Source organism: Plectropomus leopardus, chromosome 9 (genome assembly GCF_008729295.1).
Source record: "Plectropomus leopardus isolate mb chromosome 9, YSFRI_Pleo_2.0, whole genome shotgun sequence".
Lineage (NCBI taxonomy): Eukaryota > Metazoa > Chordata > Actinopteri > Perciformes > Serranidae > Plectropomus > Plectropomus leopardus.
Genome location: NC_056471.1, coordinates 26,742,155 through 26,761,298, shown reverse-complemented (window position 1 = coordinate 26,761,298; position 19,144 = coordinate 26,742,155). Strand labels below are relative to the sequence as shown.

At 37.6% G+C, this 19,144-nt stretch overlaps 1 protein-coding gene across 4 annotated transcripts in view; it reads left to right on the top strand.

The window, feature by feature from the left end:
- fam13b (family with sequence similarity 13 member B) overlaps positions 1-19,144 on the top strand; it is a 105,149-nt gene that overhangs the window by 53,442 nt on the left and 32,563 nt on the right. For all 4 annotated transcript variants that reach the window (XM_042493281.1, XM_042493282.1, XM_042493279.1 and 1 more), the window contains exon 7: positions 2,446-2,573. In XM_042493281.1, the coding sequence (XP_042349215.1) occupies positions 2,446-2,573 (128 nt within the window). The remainder of the gene's footprint in view (positions 1-2,445; positions 2,574-19,144) is intronic.

Here is a 19,144-nt window from a genome sequence, read left to right as displayed (position 1 = left end):
ATGGGGTTTGCTGCTGAGAAGAGGAAGGAGAGAAGAGACGAGGACAAACAAAGCGATGCAGAGGAGAAAAGAGTCTCATGACAATGAAGCCAGTTCATGACCTTATAACCCCGGTTTAGTTTTATCTGACGCTCGTTGCAAAAAGCCGCACGTGAATGGAAAAGCCTTTCTGACCAAGTATAGCTTCAACCACATTGACATTTGATTACATTTATTCAGAAAAATCTCACATTACTTGAGATTAAATCAACAAAACAGAAAGGCGCTATTTACAATTGGTAAACTGCTGCCCAAGGATTTATGTTTGTCTTGTTCACATGCTGTCAGCTGTCTGTATTATGAAGAGTTATTTCTGTCCACATATTTAATACCCTCCTCTTCTTCTCTCCAGCATCTACCTCCCCTCCCTCCCCTCCCTCCTCTCCCTCCTCTCCTCACTCTCTCATTTACTGTCACATTCATTACATTCAGCCCTCCATCACTCCCTGTCCTCACTCTGGCTCTCTTTACCTTCCTCCTGTCGTCTTCACTCCCTCTATCTATTGCATTGACCTCTACCTTTAAACTAAGGCTAAAAAATATGATTGTAATATGTTTTTTGCAGTTTAAATTGTGAGATACATAAAATGTTACATACATTTTTGTATCTTCAGTTGAAAATAAAGTTTTAAGACCATCTTCTTAAAAATCAAAATACTTAAAATAAGCGAATCCTAAAGAACAATTCCCTTCATCGTCTTTACTCCCTGCAACACCATAGCAACACATATTTAAATCATGTAAAATCTTGTAAAGTTTTTATCTTATGTTGAGTGGTAAAATAGTTTTGATTGTTTTTTTTATTTAGATTATTTTACCAGGAATATTCAATTCCCACTGTAGTTCAACATCTCTTTTAAAAGGGGCTCTTTGCCCAGGCAATGGCATAAAAAAATTCTGATAAAAAAAAACAACAACCCAACAACATACTGAGAAAACAAAATGACAAAAAAGTTTTTTAAAAAGTTTAAAATAAATGTATAAAACACTTACAACAATGAATTAACAGTGTTCAGTGACAGGTTGCAAATTCAGAGCTCAAATAGTCCGTAATCAAGAAGAGGACCAAAAACGATTGTTTTTCAGGAAAAAAGCCAAATTTTTGTCTGTTGAAACTGGTCAATCACGTCATTATTTAAAGTAACAATCTGATATACACCCATAGTGGTAATGTATCATGGTGGCCCTCCAACTTTGCTGTATTACATTATTCGTAATGTGACGAGGGTACATTGCTAAGTCAACATGAACGTGATCTCTCACTTACTTAACTCACCCTTCTTTAAACCCTCCAGCCCCTCTTCTCTGTCTCGCCCTCTCCCTCCTGTCCTTTTTTAATATTCTGTTTTTATCTCTCAGCTCACTGCTCTGTCTGCCGTGTAAATGTGTTACTCATTAGCTTCATCCATATTTAGATTTCTTTTGGAACAAACTGTGGTTTCTTATTCCTGTCATGCACACATAAACACTCAGTATATATGAACAGAGACTATCAGCACCTTTTCTCTGACCAGAAATCTTTGCTACAACTGCAGACACTAAAAGTCATAACTAAACTTAATAAAATGAGGAAGGGAATGGTGTCTTTTATTGATATGACCTTTGAGGATTTCAAAAACATGGTGAAGGGGAGCTTTTATATTTATCCCCGAGTTAAATATAATCCTTTAAATTCAGAGGGTCAGGATCAATATCCAACATCCTTTTTATTACACAGAAATATTAAAAGTGTTGTTGGTGTTACAAATCTGCTGGAGAAAGCTTTGGTACCAAATGAATCCATGAGTAAATTTCAGTAAATGATAGCTATGACCTTTTGTCTTTGTGAACATAATCTTTTTTTAATTCATAAAAATCCTGTAACAAATGCTGTTATCCTCATCACTGAACTTCCTCGTGAGCCTGTTAACTGTCAGTGTAAAAGAAGGGCTATTACATTTCTAATATTTGATCCTAATCTGGTGCTAATGGGAAATTCTCTTTACCGCAGATATTAAGAGAAAAAAATAAATAAAGTAGAATGTCCTTACTTTTATTTGTTTTCTTAGGAAGTTTATTTTTCTTTTGATGTATGAGTAAGTACAAAAAAACATGATATACATCTTTATTTGTGCCTATTTTATATACATCAGACACAGTAACATCAGAAATCTTAAAAATATTTTTTAAATTTTTCTTTCAAGACATTTGTATCAGTCACATTAACCTGCAGGAAAAATAGTCCAGTTTAACTCCAAAAAAGGCTTAGAAAGTTTAGAATTGCCAAAGAGAAATCCTTATTTTGTAACTTTGGCCGTCTCTGATCTTTTGTCCTGTCATTAACAATGTCCTCACATGCTTTTCATCCCCATAAATAGATCATAATTAGAGGTGACCTTTTTGTGTCCTCGGTGTTTCTGTCTTCAGATCACCGAGCTGTTAGATGATGAGAAGTGTGAGGCCGAATGTGAAGAGCTGCCTCAGGACGGAGAGGAGGGTCCTGCCTCCTCTGACTCACCACAACACACACACACTGACGACGGCCCCACAGCCAGGTAAGACACTGCTCCATCTTACGCTGTTACATAAGACGCTTCATTAGATGTTGTTTGTCGTTGGGTCATCCCAGAATGAGAATGAAATAATACAAGCGGATGTTACATGTTGCAAAGATCCCACACTGGATCTAAACCAGGACGCTGCAGTTTCAGGATATTTAGTTAAGAATCTGTAATAATCTTTTGTTTGGTTTATTGTGTATTTCTGAGTAATAAAATAAATTTAAAAAGTAATACAACATTTTTTTGATCATTTTTTAAAAAGTTTAGCTCAGGGCTGTGCTTTCAAAGAGTCTTTCTCCATCGTGCGTCTCACCAAGTCAAACAAAATAATCAGAAACACAATCGGGTTTTAGTGCCAAGTACATTTATACTTACAAGGACTTTGACTTGGTGTTTTGGTGTAAAAAAATTAACATAGAGGAAGAATAAAAAATAGTAGCGTTAATGAGATATAAGCAATATAAAAATAGAAAATGAAAAACAAAATATAAAGAACATAAAAACAAAGAAATGATGACACGATATTTTTAGAGATTTATTACTGGTTAATGGTATACAAATAAAAGTGATTTAAAAATTGTGCTTCATGGCATAGTCATGGTAGAAAATAGGATTATGTTGTTTTCTTAATAATCGTATAGGTGTATTAAAAATACTATGAATAAGTCATGAATAAGCTTGTCAACTAGTGTCATTTCACCTGATGAAATATTTATGAGCTGTTTGTATTAATTAGTCTACACTCTCGTTCACAAAAGGATTACGTGACTTTTGCGGCCAATAAATCAACCAAGTACGAAAAGACACTATAATTCTCAAAGCACCAGCAAAGGGTTAAGTGCACCCTTAACTGTGCTGCCAAGCCAATAGTGTCTTGAGGCTCTTGTGGTATTTGCACGTATTTAAATTTAAATATTTTGCCGTTAAATCTACCCTTTTGAATCAATGTAATAAGGTGCAGACAATTGCATTCAGCTGCAAAACTTTATGGGCGTGTTTGCGCTGTAATATCATTAGCACTTTATGTTTTGTGAATCGGACTCTGAGAGTGACTTTTGTAAAGTATAGATAGAAAATCTCCAGAGTGAGCTGGAAAGAAGTGACAGGCAGTCTGACAACATATGATATATATGTAATATACATATTCTACATAGTCTACTTGTTTTAATAATAACTCAGGTGTTAAATAGTTGACTTGTTTTAAGAATTATGTAAATGTTATTTTAAATGTAACCTTTACATCAATACTTTCAGATTCAAATTACATCAAACCACATGTTCCTAAAGTTCCCTCTACAGAGGGCTGTCCATATTTGAGTCACCTGCTCAGTCTTTGACATCACAGTCAGTGGACCAACGTAATGAGAATACAATCATCCAAAATGTTTGTTAATTCAGTTTCACGGTCAGTCACAGCAGTTTTCGATTGGTCACACTGAAAGATGCGGAGCTTGTGTTCTGACAAACCAGACGACAAAGGTCTGACGCACACATGCGGACACTCACGTACGCAGGATAATAATGTGGCTCCTCAGACCGAGAGACCGGAGTTCAGTCCCCCTGCAGGAAGAAAAAAATCTTCTCAGGTTCTTCTGATCTGATGATCCCCTTTAAGTTGACCCAGACTCCCGGTTATAGACACACACACACATCTTACAGCTCGTTCTCTTAAATCTCTGGCATAAATCCAATGAAAACACTAAAGATGTATCGGTTAGACCTGCACGAAGGAGATGATAATGCCGATTAGAAATATGCGAGTATATTATATAAAGTAGAAGTATATGCAGGTTTCACTCGCAGTTTTTGTTAGCCAGATTTAATCAGAGACAAATTTAAAGGAACAAATTCAACAGTTTTTAACCTTGGAACAAGAAGCATGAGTTTAGTCACCCTGTTGATGTTTTTTTAATCTGGTTTGAATCAAAATTAACTTTATTGCATCTTCAGCAGAGAACTACAATTAGTGAGTGAGAGTCAATGTCTGATAGAAAAAGGCAAAGCGTTTTCATGACTTACAGTATTTTTTTTCCAGTATGCAAAATAATCAATGTACACCAATCCAGTTTACAAATACAACTTTACTCGAGAGAATATTTACATTTTAGATGCAAACAGTACTTTATTAAGATAGGGTTGTTATTAATACTGCAAATAGGCTTGTCATCTCCCAAATTAACAATTTGTTTTTATTTGAAAATAAATCTTTTAAACCAGCTTTTGAACATTTATTTTCTTTTTATTATTTAAATTAGCATCTGTGTCCAGATTCCACAGTGGTTTATGCTCTGTGTTACAGCCAGGCTGCTGCACTATATTATCACGACATTATTGCCTTTTGTACCTTATACGAGACTGTTTTATGTGTCCAGTTACACAGTGTGAAGCACACGGCAGTTCGTCTCCCGTCCCATTGTCCTTGGCTGCAATGGTTTTAACCCTTTTGTTTAAAAACAAGAGTTGATTTTAATTTTATGTCTTCATCCAAGAAACTGGTTTTGTTGCTGTCTTGATGTGGAGACCTCAAATTGTTTTGGATCTTGATTCATAGTCGTTTAACCAGCAAAACTCTTCTTTGTTCAGCACCAGGTGTGCAGTGTTGAACCTGTTAGATAAAGACAAGCGTCACAGCAGTGTGGGACAATAAATCAGTCTGCTGTGATTCTGTCCAACATTCACTGCGCTGTGTGTGTGTGTGTGTGTGTGTGTGTGTGTGTGTGTGTGTGTGTGTCTGTGTGTGTGTGTGTGTGTGTGTGTGTGTGTGTGTGTGTGTGTGTGTGTGTGTGTGTGTTTGTGTCTGTGTGTGTGTGTGCGTGCATGCGCGTGTGTGTGCATGTGCGTGTGTGTGTCAGGGTCATGCTGCTAGCCGTGTCCTACTGGCCTTTAAGATGATTACAGCCAGTAATCCATAATCCACACACACACACACACACACACACACACACAGTGTTTGTTGCACTACACACACTCATGCTCACATTAATTGGACTGTGCAGTGCAGGCAGTATATCTTTCACTGTAACTCAGAGACAGTTGCATACACAAAATTTGTCCCATAGTGGACGTTGCTGGATCAAGACTTCAGGATGCCGATGTCCAGTTTAGTCCCTCTGAGCTGCAGTTCAGCAGGCTGTAATATGATGCAGAAGGTGATGGATAACTAGAGAGTTCAGACAGCTACAGTATGCGTATCATCTGTGCACAGGTGTCACATTGTTTGATATCTAAGTGGTTTAGTTGTTAATTAATTGTTTGTGGGGCAACACAGAGATCCGCGTGTGTGTGTGTGTGTGTTTGTTTGTGTGTGTTTTACTGACAGCTGTTGTCCATCGGCACTCAAAGCTTTACAGATTGCTGATGAATATCTGAGGGAGTCACATGCAGCACATTATTAAAATGAAACGCTGGCCAGACTGTTTTTATTTTTAAGTGTGGTGTGAGTGTTTTGGTCGGTATTAATTCTCTTTTAGCTGCGGCCAGCCTGCAGCCATCATCCCCGTGACCTTGTGTAACCTCAGTGTCTGGTCTGGGGGATTATTGTCTGTATTTGGAGACCATGGAGTCACCACCCTACGCCTCAAAGCCATTTAAATAATTTAGGCCCAGAGCTTTAGAGAACCCGTCTGTTTAAATTGCTAAAACAATCAAAGCACTCTCGATTAGAAGTGTTTAGTCTTATTGTTCATCTGACCTAAGACAAAGGAAAATGCTTTTTGTATTTTATGTGGAAAATGTCTCATTTCAGTTCCAGCTCCACATGTAGAAAACCGCAGATGCGGGCCTGAGGCTTTGTAATTGCAGCACAAATTACACAGAAACTATCAGATATTAAACACAACTGTAGAAAAAATACTGTCTTCAGTAACCGTATTTCAGCCTGTAAACAGAACTATAACAATAATGGTTATGTTTTCTTGTGGTTATGTTTAGTGCTGCAACTAACATTTATTTTCAATATTGATTAGCCTGATGATTCTTTTCTTGCTTGTGTTTGGCTTATTTTTGACCAATTTTATAGTATCAAAATACAGAAAATTGTGAAAAAGTACTATTTAAAATGCCAAATTCAAATATTTAAACAGCATCTTTCTCTGACTAAAACACCCACAGTTAATAGAGCTTTGCAATTAATCAGATTTTATTTCAAGTTACTTTTTTGGCTTCCAGTGATTATGAAAATAAGTTAATCAAGATAAAGTAATAGTTGTGCGGCATTCTGTTTGCGTTGAAACGCACCCCTTTTTTTTTTTACAGTGTTACTAACTAAAATTTACCAACTTCTTAGACGCTGTTAGTGACTTTATGTCTTAAAAGCAACTCATGACAAATTTAGTGACTTATTCAGATCATCAGAGAAAAAGCGAGCAATATATTCAGATATATAATACTGTAATTCATTCCCATACATGCTGCTCAGAGTAATCGCAGTCAAAGGCTCTTGTGCCACCAGCACGGGGCCCTCCCTCTTCTCTTGCACTGTGATTTTATTATTATATATTATTAATTTTATTCATTTGTCTTTTTTTGTCATTTGAAGTATTTTTTTTTTTTTCATGAAAAACTTAGAACACCTACATATATTTACATTTTTAAAGGTGAGAACTGGTGAACTTTTTTAATTTTACATGACTTGTTGATTAAAATATTTGTTGCTGATCGATTTGCTATTCAAATATTTTTTATATTTTTTTGGGAGATAAGAAAATGTCACATTCTTTAAAATATTTTCCAAACCCACAGTTTCAAAAATTGGAGGAATGTGTGATTGTCAGACATTTTATTTTAAAATCTCAGTTTATCTTTAATTTATTGCCTATTTTTCAATTTTATCACCTGTTCAAATTGTCTCAATTGTCTCTAACTTTTAAGCTTTGTCTTCACGACTTTGATGAGTAGGCGTACATGTGGATTTTTACTCGAGTAGCTCGCCTTTTCATGTGTACATCAGTTGCACTCTGACACATAACTGGCTGTGACAGCTCTGAAATAGAGAGAAAGTTCTAGTGACTCAACATTAACTGAGGCTGAGTTGTTTGTCTAGCACTTGACAGACAGGGAAGTCTGTCCTCTGTGGCTGCTGCAGCGCTCCCTTAATAGACTGTGACAGCCAACAAACACACATGCACACACCTTACATGCTGACAGCCTCTGCTCATTTCAAATCTATATATAATCCCTGGTATTTCTCCTCTGATCTCTCTGCTTACCCCCCTCACTACTTCCCTCATCCTCTCCTCTGCTTGTATCCTCTCTCACCTTTTGGAAAATATTTTTCATGAGGCCACTGAAATGTCCTGGCAGGCTGAGGAAGAGGACTCTTGGGATGCACTCCTGGCCCCGGTGGTGAGGAGGAGCGGGACGGAGGGATGAATTAATGGAGGGGACGGAGAATCAGAGGGCAGAGAAGGGCAGTGAGGGAGCAAGCAGGAGAGGGTGGGAGAATTGGAAAGTGTCCCTGCTTGTGAACGATTTATTGATTTTCAGTCGGAGTGAAAACGCAATATACCCTCTCTGGAGGGAAAAGGTCAACCCAGCAGATAGCATTTAAACACATTATAAAACACTTGTCTTCAATTTTGTCCTCGGATTAGAGTGTTCGCTCTTGCTGGTGGTTTCTCACCGTTACACACACATCATGCCATCCTGGAGTGAATGACGTGTGCGCCGTCTCTTGTTCCAGATAACCGGTCTTGTCTTTCCCTCTCGGTGAATCCCCCGATGAGATTTTCTTCCTGTTATTTTTATGTGGCAGTGGAAATTATTTATATCCCCCTATGACACTACACGGTTTTGGAGAGCTCTGTTCTTTCTGTTTGTGGCAACAATGTGCACGTGTACACCCACACTCTTCCAGGTCAGGTGAATTTTTTTCATGGGGAAGCACCTGGTGATTCATGCACACACAGGTCTTTGTAATGGTGACTTTTGGCTGCGCGACAAAAACAATTGTGAATTTTTGCGTGTCACACTGTGCGAGATCTGTGTCAGACTGCATGATATTAATTAGAGGCAGATGAATGTGCGGTGAATCAAAATGTTAATCTGTATGAGAGCAGAAGTGCATCATCCGTCTGCAGCGCTCTTATCTTTTCAAAATGCATGCACCGAAAAAAAGACCAACAGCAACTAACATTTGACTATAGTCTTCAGTGGGAAAGGTTACAATCAGCATTCACTCCCAGGACAAATGACTCTGCAGTAGTTACAGGTATTTATTGACTTGGCTCCGATCTACCGTGATGCAAACATGACACCTGGGTAGACGTGTATTTTCGCCTCTTTTCCAGTAATTTCTGCAACTTTTGGTCATCTCAGCTTGAACTTTGTTCCAAATTAGTCACCACCAAGTTTTAATGAAGGGCCAAATAATTAACAGATATAAAAAAGAAGAACTACTTACCTACTTTCTATTGTTCCTGTTTTACCAGTCCGTTCATGATGCTCATCGTGACACACCAGTAAAAAACAAACAAACTGAAAGGCATAAGTATCTACTGGCAATGGTAAAAGCATAGGGATGATAACAGTTAAATCAATGATCAATTAATCGGTCGGTAACAATTTATTCGACCCTGTGAAATTGAATCGATCAGTTTATAGGCTATGCAATACTGTCAAAGTATATAGTATGTTGCTGTGAGCTTTGATTGAGGAAAAGACAGATTTAGTATTGTTTTATATAAGCAAAGTTGTTCTTTTTTCAAATAACAATTGATTGTTAATTTTAACATGAATCCATTAAGGAAACTGCTTACAATTTTCAACCCTACGAGTCTATAGGCTATTTTTAAGTCTGTTTTCCTTGATTTAAAAAAACTTGCAAATCAGCACTTATTTTGGTGGAAAACAGGGAATATGTGTCTCAGTGTTGGCTGATTCTCTCATTGCCCTGATTGATACTGTGCATATGTTCAATGTATTATTTCTGCATGCCCTTCACGTTAACACAGTATATAGGTCAGTTCAGGAGTGTCAGCTGTGTACTTTAGATGTTTTGACCTAGTTCAAAGATCGCACCTGTTTCTTTTTTATGACTCACACCAGGAACTAAGACTGGCACACTAACTGAGGCCAAATCACTGGTTTGTGTGTTAATCAGTTGGGCCAAATTTTAGAAGTTTTACAATATAGTTTTTACAGTGAAGTATTTATTGATAACTTATTAGATCACAGTAATTGGTCTAAATAGGCTGTACAGTTGTTATATTGGTGCAGTTTGAACAGTTTTTTAGTGTAGATGGATCTTTGCACCCAGGAAATGATTTATTAAAAGCTTTAATACCTTTTTCCGAAATCAAAACAAGTCGGCAGTGAAAAAAAAGTCTAATATGATTTTGGTTCCTTTTATTTATTGCCTTCTGACAGCTGATCTCATTTTGAGTTTTTGAAACAGTCCCTCTCTGATTAATAGTGCATACTGTACGTTACATTGCATAGTAATTTATATGGTAAGATAACTGTCAGAAGTGAACCCTTTTTGAGAGATTCGTCTATCATTGCACAGCCCATTTAAAACTCAAAGCTTCCACTCTTATTTTTTATAATTAAATGCATAAAGAAGTACTGTCTCTCTTTCCTTCAGCTTACTTCATGCCCTCCTCTCTCTCCTCTCTCACCCTTCACTTACCGATTGTGTCGAGGCCTGTGCGCCTGCACTGGGCACAGTGTGTAATACGATATACTAACTGACCTAGATAGCGCCACTCACCACGCGTGCTATCAGTTCTCACCCACAGTTCTCGTACAGCTGTCCTATCTGGCTTTCTAAGGAGCACTCACGTCCCAAAATCATCATGGAAAAAGATTTTATTTTGATTGTCAGCCCACACGTTGCTGCTGAAGCAGCCTTTTGTCAGCACGCTGCCACTGTACTTGCTTTGTGTTAGTCACAGAAGATAAAGTTGAAGTTTGAGATTAGAGTTTGGCCAAACAAATACAAGAACCACGAAGGACAAATCAACACCACACTTTAGATATTGATGCATGACAATCGTTCTGTCTGTCCCTGAGAAATTCCTAGAATATTGTGGAGTTTAGACAAGTGTAACCCAAACAGGAAAGAACCTAAAATTAAAGTTTCGGAGGAAGTCAGGGACTGCTGGAGTATTTAACAATCAGTTACTTTCAAGCACACATTAGACCCTAGTGTATTTCCCTTCGTTTTATTCATAGATATGAAAGGTTTGGAAGAAATGTCAGTGTGTTTGGTGTAGTACAGAAGGAAATGGGGATTGTTGTTGGTTGTATTGTGACAAAACATCAGTGGGGCTGTAAAGTGTGTCAAATGTCAGTTCAGAACTCTATTAAGACCTATTTTTGTACCTCTTTTCTTTATTAAACTGAAAAATACAACTGTAACGTTACACCCTCTGAATCCAAGTTTCTCTCTCTCACTAAGACTATTGCCTTGTTAACTCATTGTAAGCAGACTTTGTTCAAACTCTTGGTTTCATGTTTGTTTTTATAGATATCCATATGGAACCTAGCCTGCCACAGTGGTTGCTATGGCAACAGTTCACAAAAAATGGGTGCTGCTCTTACCATCCTGCCATGTTGATTTAAATCAAAACATCCATTTACTTCTACTGTTTCACCTGTAGTTTATTTTAAGTGACAGTATACCATGGTCATGGACAGTGCTCGTCTCTTATTGGTGGGCTGACAGGATGCCTCATAGATTCAGTCGCTGGGATGATAATTTGTTAGAAATTAGCACATTAATTTACAAGTATCATTTGTTTGGTTATAAAATGTGTTGATCATTTTTAATAAAGAAATGTCCAAAAATAGACAAGAAATGCCCTTCAAAGGATCCCAGGCCCCGAGGTGAAGTCATTCCATAGGTCAGTGTCCTCAAAATGTTTAATTTACAATGATTTAAAATGCATAAAAGCAGCATTTTCTCACACTGATAAATGACTCAAACAATAAATTGGATGTCAAAACTGTCAACAAAACATTTTCTACTTGAGACTAATAATTTCAGCTTTATGAGCAACAGTTATTGCTCACAGTAAAGCTAACTCTTATATAAAACAGACCAAGTAATGCTAAACTTGCCCACAAATAATGTGTACAGTATATCAGGATACCCGTGTATCATTGCTCACGAAGAAATCAGGAATTATTATTACTGTACAGACTGTTTTCTTACTGATGCAGCTCTTCATTTGTTATTGAAAGTCCTGAAAATATCGATACACTGTGTGAATGTTTTTATCTTAACTACTTTTCCAAGTTTGAAAGCAAAACAGTCAGCAGCACATTGTGTTTCCACTGTGACTCCAGATCAGGCAAAAGCTTCAAAGAATGAAAAATACAATATTCAAAGATTACAAGAATGTAATTTTGTAAGTGTAGTCATTTTTTCTTGGTATGTTTTGCTTAAACAAAAGTCACGTTGTCTTAAACTGAAGTGCCGCTACATCTAAACGGGAGTAAGAACCATTGTGTGGCTTTTTTTCCATTTGTAATATATTGACTTACCCTTCTGTGTAGTATTGACTGTTAGTCAGCAGTTCATTTAATTGCTATTCAGATATTCTTTCAACATGATGTATGATTCCTGACCTCAGGTTTAGGCATCCAGACTGGTTGTTTTGTGGGCACCGTGCCACTAAGGCTCTCGGACAAAGATGCTTTAAATGCACTTAACAAATCTCATCCAGTCTCCTACAGTGAGATGGCAAACATCTCTGAAAGCCATGACTTGCAGATTAAAATGGCATTCTGTTATAATTTCTTTGATCAAATCTGAATCTGGTTTATTGCAAAGTAGCTTTTCGTATACAAGGAATTTGCTTTGGTGTGTTGGTGCAAAACATAAAAATATTAAGACAAATTTAAATAAACAATAAAGGCTATTAGAGCAAACAGCAGGAGACACATATACTACATGGAATATAAGAAAATAATATAGAAATATGATAAAAATGTATTTTTTTAAAAAAGTGCAATATGTCTGAATAAAAATGACAGTGCTCTGCAGCTCTTAGAAGTGATATTCATGCGCAGAAATAGGCTAAACATTGTCCAAGTAACATGCACAAGTTCACAGTATAAAATATAGTATGCAATGTACAGAGATAACAGAGCAAGAAATGTGTGTTAATATAACACACTAATAAACATGAAAATGTTAATGTAATGTTGGACAGACTTACGTCACAGACTTGTCTTGTCTGGTCCAAGCAAAATGTTGCTACAATCTTACAGTAATTTGTTTAGATTGGAGCAACTTCTTAAGTAGGGCTGCATTTAACAATTATTTTCATTTTTGACTAATAAGCAGATTATTTTTTCTGATAATTTAATGAATTGTTTTTTTTATAAAATGTGAAAAAAAAAAAAAAAAAAAAAAAAAGTTGAAAATGCTCATTAAATTTCCAAAAGCGCAAAATGACACCTTAGACTGGCTTTTTTGTCCAACTAACATCGATTAATCAACTGATCATTGCAGCTGTATTCGAGTATTTTTAGATTACTCTTTTGAAAATCTTTTTCGTTATCGCTTCTCTCTTTTGTAATGCTTCTCTTCGTCGTGCTCGGTATAACCTCCTGAAATTTCCAACACGACATCATTTCTTCCTTGATTTGAGCAAAGTTGATCTGAAGTCTTGTTCTATTGGAAACACACTGACTGACTCAGAGACATTTTGAGGACAGAAGGAACTAACCCAGTTTCCTTGAGAGTGATGTGTGCGTGCTTTGTTTCAGTCATGATTATCAGCGTGTTTACGGTCCACAAATGCCCCACGTTATCTCACATTACAGTGTAGACAGAGATATAAGTTTGAGTGTACATGGATTATTTGCATGTCCCTCTCCCTTCTTTTCTCTGTTGCTGAATTTGTCCCCCCTTCTTTCCTCCTGCGTTTGTTTGACTTCCTAGTTTTCCCTCAGTGTCTCTTCATACTCAGCTCTTTATTCATCACTGTCACTCCTCTGAGCTATTTTCTGATCAATAATTTGTTAAATGAAAAAAGAAGCTGACATTACATAAGGCTTGCAGAGGGTTAGACAGAGTGTGCATCTTGTGTGTATATTTATGCTTGTGTGTGTGTGTGTGTGTGTGTCATTACACAATCCACTGGTCCGGCTGTAATAACTGCTGAGTTTAAAGTCATCACTGAGTGGACCAAAAAGATCAAACCTCCCTCCCCTTACTGCCTCCTGATTGGCTCACAGAAGTCCTTCCCTTTTTATGACTGGCTCCCAACTTCAGCCCCTCCCATCCCATTGGTCCTCCCGAGGGTTGTTGCCTGGTTACATCAGAAGCTCATATATTTGAGCAGAGCTCTGGATGTTTACTGCAGCACTTCTACAGACAGAGTGCAGACTGAGACAACCTCACACACTCATTCAAGAACACACACACACACACACATATCAGTTCAGAGGACGCCACAGAATGCACCCAGGCGATACCCTGACTCTGACGCTAGATCTGCTGGTGCTGACGCTGACACCTCAAAGCGCTCAACTGGGATAACCGACCCGCTGGATACAAGGCCGACCTACAGACCGACCCGACACTGACAGAGGAGAAATCTGAAGGAGAGTTCAGACACAACAAGCCTAACAGCTGGATACTGCTCCTGCAGGAGATGTGTCAAGTGGTAAACAGGCAAAGAGAAGAAAGGGGCAGAAATCGTGCTGAGTTTGGTTAAAAGTCAAGCCGACTTCTCTGCAGGGTTTAATAAAGAAAAAAAAACTGGACTTGTAATAACCTTCAGTACGTTTTAGCTCTCTGACCGCACCGGGCAAAGGAAGAAGAAGAGACAGAACAGAGAAACTGACAAACCAGACATACGACACAACCTTCACCCTGAAACACCTTCAGGCTGATACATAAATACCCAAAACAAAACAAAAAGGACCGTGAGAGAAAACTGGAAAAATGAGAATGGCCTGTGACATTCTGCTGCAGAGGTAAACATCAGGGTTATGTAACTCTGTCTGACTGGATTTAATGATTGGATGCATGGATGGATGGATGGATGGATGGATGGATGGATGGATGGATGGATGGATGGATGGATGTATGGATGTATGGTGGAGAAAGCAAATATGTGAGAGATATAAGTAAATGAATGAATGAGCACTCGAGGGTAAACGAGAGGAAACATGGCAAGAAATCAGATGAATGAAGTGGATTATTAAAAATTCAATTATCAGAGGAAACCTAGACGAATGAATCGACTGGGAATGAATTAGTGGAAATCTTCATTTCAAGTGATGTAACACCTTTTTACTATGAATGGAAGAATGGAGGGAAATGAGCCCGGATTGTGTGTCCTCGCACATTGTTTTGTCACCAGGCAGAGATGAAAGACAAAAGAGAGAGTCGAGAGGAAGTCTGTGGCTTTTCTTGTTCAGGAATAGAAACGGAGCAGGAGACGATGAAGAGAAAGGGGTCGTGGCTTTACTTAACAGCTGGTATTGTGTTATGCAATCTAAGTATACAGAAAGCAGGGGGGTGTGGTTGAGAATGTGTCAGCATTTTCAATAAGTGGAGGGACAGAAAATGGCATTTGTCCCCCTTTAATAAGCATTTTCTTTATGAAGAATCCTGTCTGAAGGTGGTAGACGCATGTAAGTAGGTGCACTCGTGATTGGTGGAAGTCATGGTTGTTTGCAGTTTGTGCACGTTTTTATCTTGCTTGAGTAGGGATGGGACAATAAATGATTTTATTGTGGATCATAATAACTAAAATGATTCATTTCATTAGCCAGCAGATCACAGTGTCATTATTCCAAGAATTTTGAAAATGGCCCAGAAGAGTTTTTCAGATTCCAAAGTGACGTCCTCATGTCTTATTTTGTCTGACCAACAGTTCAAAGCCTAATTTTCAATTTTTTTTTCTTAAATAGAAAAACAGAGATAATCAGGAAATCCTCACCCTTTTTTCATTTTTAATCTGAAATAATTGATTAAATAGAGAGGGCACCCAGGAGTTCCCCTGCAGAGCGTGCACCCCGTGCACTAAGGCCGGTCCTTACTTTCAGTGACCGGGGTTCAATATCAGCCCGAGTCATCCCCCTCTCGCTCCCCCCTTTTTCTGTCACCTGTCATCTAAATTATCGAGCAAAGGCAAAAAGGCCAAAAAAATTATTTTTTTAAATAGCAAAAGAGGAATGCTTTGGTAAAATGACTAATTACTTTTTTTGTCTTTGTGTTTTGTAATTCACATACAAATTGAATATCTTTTGGTTTTGACTATTGGTTGAATGCAATCTTTTTAATTTGGAGATTTTTTTCCACATTTCATTGACTAACATTTCATCCACTAATCCTCAGAACAGTTGATAATAAGCAATAGTCTTTGGTTGTACCCCTTACCTGGAGAATATGCATACAAAATACAAAATTTAACAACCACTAGAAACCACAATAACTTTTGACAGACACATAGACATGCACATACATTGTTTATTTATATACATTGTTCAGTAAATTAAATGTGTCCTCAGAACATTTTAAGTGCAGCTATCACTTTTCAGTGTTGCATCAGCTCCTCATGACTCTGCAAGAATAATATTTAATTGAAGGAGGGGTGAGGAAGCAGAGCGAAGAGGCTGTGAAGGATTTGTTGAGTCAGCTACACAAAATAGTTGATTCTTCTCAGATGGATAATAAAGAAAAGTAAATGAAGTAGAGCTGCAATGGTCATTTATAATCCTCAGTGCAAAACAATGATGGAAACAAACAAACAATTGAGGAGAAAACCAAACACAGATTTTAAATCTTTGACCTGGTCAGCGTTTAAGTTGTTTGAATGCAAACACATGAAGTAAAGGCTTTGAGAGAGTTTCTTGGCTCCAATGTGAAGCCCTATAAATGTTTACTGTTTCAGAGGCAGCGAGCTGTTTATGAGACGCAAGACGATGCTTCTGTGTGTGAAGGGAGAGTTTAAAGAGATAAAGTGTGTGTTTGTTGAAGTAGGTTAATTGCCAAAGTGAAATATGTTGTCCCCTGCATGCTGATATACATGAATTGGGTGCAGTGTGTGTGTGTGTGCGTGCACATGTGCGTTTGTGTGTGTGTGCAAGCCAATGTGCGTGTAGGTGGATGCGTAGACTGCAGCAGTCGGTAGTACCACCCAGCCAGAACACAGTAGAGTCAGATTTGCTGACAACAGCTCCTCTTTGGAATCACAACTAACCTCAAACTCACCTTAAACACACACACACACACACACACACACACACACACACACACACACACACACACACACACACACACACACACACACACACACGCTCTGCTTCCTTTTGTTGTAAACGACATAAGGACGCCCTTTGTCAGCCCTTTTTCTCGTTACTGCCTGCTCCCTGACAACAAAAAGTTCCTTTGTTGTCATTTTCTTTTGTTAATTTAATGCAGCAGACAAACCTCCGTCATCCTGAGATGTTTTAGTCACTCAGTCAGCTGAGACGAGGCTGCTCATACCACCGCACAGCGTTTAAGCTCTGCAGTAAATACTGTGAAACTGATACTGTTGCCCTATATATATATATATATATATATATATATACACATACATATATATATATATATACATATATATATATATATATATATATATATATATATATATATATATATATATATATATATATATATATATATATATATATATATATATATATATATGATATGATATGATATGTATACAATATGGTATGTATACATTTAGGCCAGTGCTTACACAAAAACAAAAATAGGCAGGCAGTAGAGACTGAAAGCTGGACTGAGGTGTGCAGTTACTGAGACACAGTACAAATAAGAACTTAACCTTGGTACAGATGATAAAGATGAGCAAGACCGAGTTTCTAAATTTTACTGCAGTATATCAACAGCAAGGCTGTAGTTCTCAGTGATTTTATCTGCTAATAAATGAAGGTCACAAACCCTCTGGAGATGTAAAATGACAGATTACAATGTGATACGAGGCCTGGTTCCTCCACAGCAGAAACAAAACATGATATTCCTTAGTTTAGATTAGATTAAATTCGATTTGTGCGGTAACAAAACTGTTTAAGTGGCTGTTCTGACATACTGAAGTTCATAGGCTCGCATGAGACAGACAATTTAACAAAACAGGTGCAGTTAAGTTCACCTTTTACAAACATTTTGTGTGCTCCTGTTTAAAACCATCATAGTGTCTATTGACATAAATGAAAATGTTTTCAAAACAGGAACATTAAAAATCAAAATCATTATGTTAAACATGGGGCTGACTTCAGAATCTCTGGGTAATGAAATGTAGACAGATGCTGTTTTATAATATTAATATTTACTTTATACCTTCGGTTGAATTGAAACCTCTCAGCCCTCAGGTGATGCACACCTGCCGCCCGATGCAGTGATCTGCCACCAGAGAGAGGCTTCCTGTTGCCAGGGGATCTGTTTAGCAGACTGCAGATTAGCCTGACGCGATCTGATTGAATCTGGCAAAGAACTGGTATTACTCTTCCACTCACCTCAGATGCCTTCAGGATGCAGCTGATAAAGCAGTTAGTTAAATCAAAACAGTAAATGAATAATGAGTAATGTGTGTCGAACCCATGATAATGTGCAGCTCGCAGTTACGAGCGCATGACAAAGTCATCACCCCTAAATCAAACCGGAAAACAAGCGTACAGTTTGTTTGCCTCAGAGACGTCATCAAAGACAAGGTGACCACTGAGGTCACTTTAAAAGGTTTTACAGTATCACTGCCAGCGAACAGCTAACTAAAGGTGTGTCTCCTTAAGATGTTATCGAGGCCTTATCTCCATCTTTGGCAACGACTGCAGTCGTGTCTGTTGGGCGAGAGCTGATCTAATCCAACCTACTTAGAGCACTTTTAAAAGCCAAGCTGTTATTCGCCTACTAGTGCGTTATTGTTGCACCCGTGCAAATGTTGTAGATTTAGGCCAAAAGCAAAAACAAAAATAAATACTAAATACTCGCCTTCATGTGAGGACACACCTTGCTGTTGAGTGTACTGTTAGCTGCAAGATGTGTAATCCAACAGTAATCTTCATTGAAATGGCCCGTTGATGAGTGTTTTTATGCACTTAAATCTAAATATCATATGTCAAAAAAAAACCCACTTATAAACAAATAAACCATCCATATTAAAGAGTAACTTAACAATTGGCTAAAATCTTCCACTACCCTCTCTAATTTAAAGTTTTGATTATGTCGCACCCGTAATAACGCCCAAAAGTGATGTGAAGGTTCACTTCCAAAACACTGCTGCAGGGTGAGAAGATAGTAAAGAAGACAAAATAAAAAAGACAAAAAAAAGACAAAATAAGAAGTTTATCCAGTTCACTTTTTTCGACATTCCTGTCAGTGCAATAACCATTGGGTTGTTTTATACTGTAATATTATATTATTATGGTTTCTAGCTTTTTTAGATAATATTAAGTGTGTGTGTCATGGAAAAAAACACAAAGAGACACTAATGTGTTGTTTTCTTTAATCTATCATGTACACGAATCCAAAAAAGCTTTTCAAGAAATGCTGTTCTTATGTTTGTTCAGTATGAAAACTTTAACTATACAGAATACTG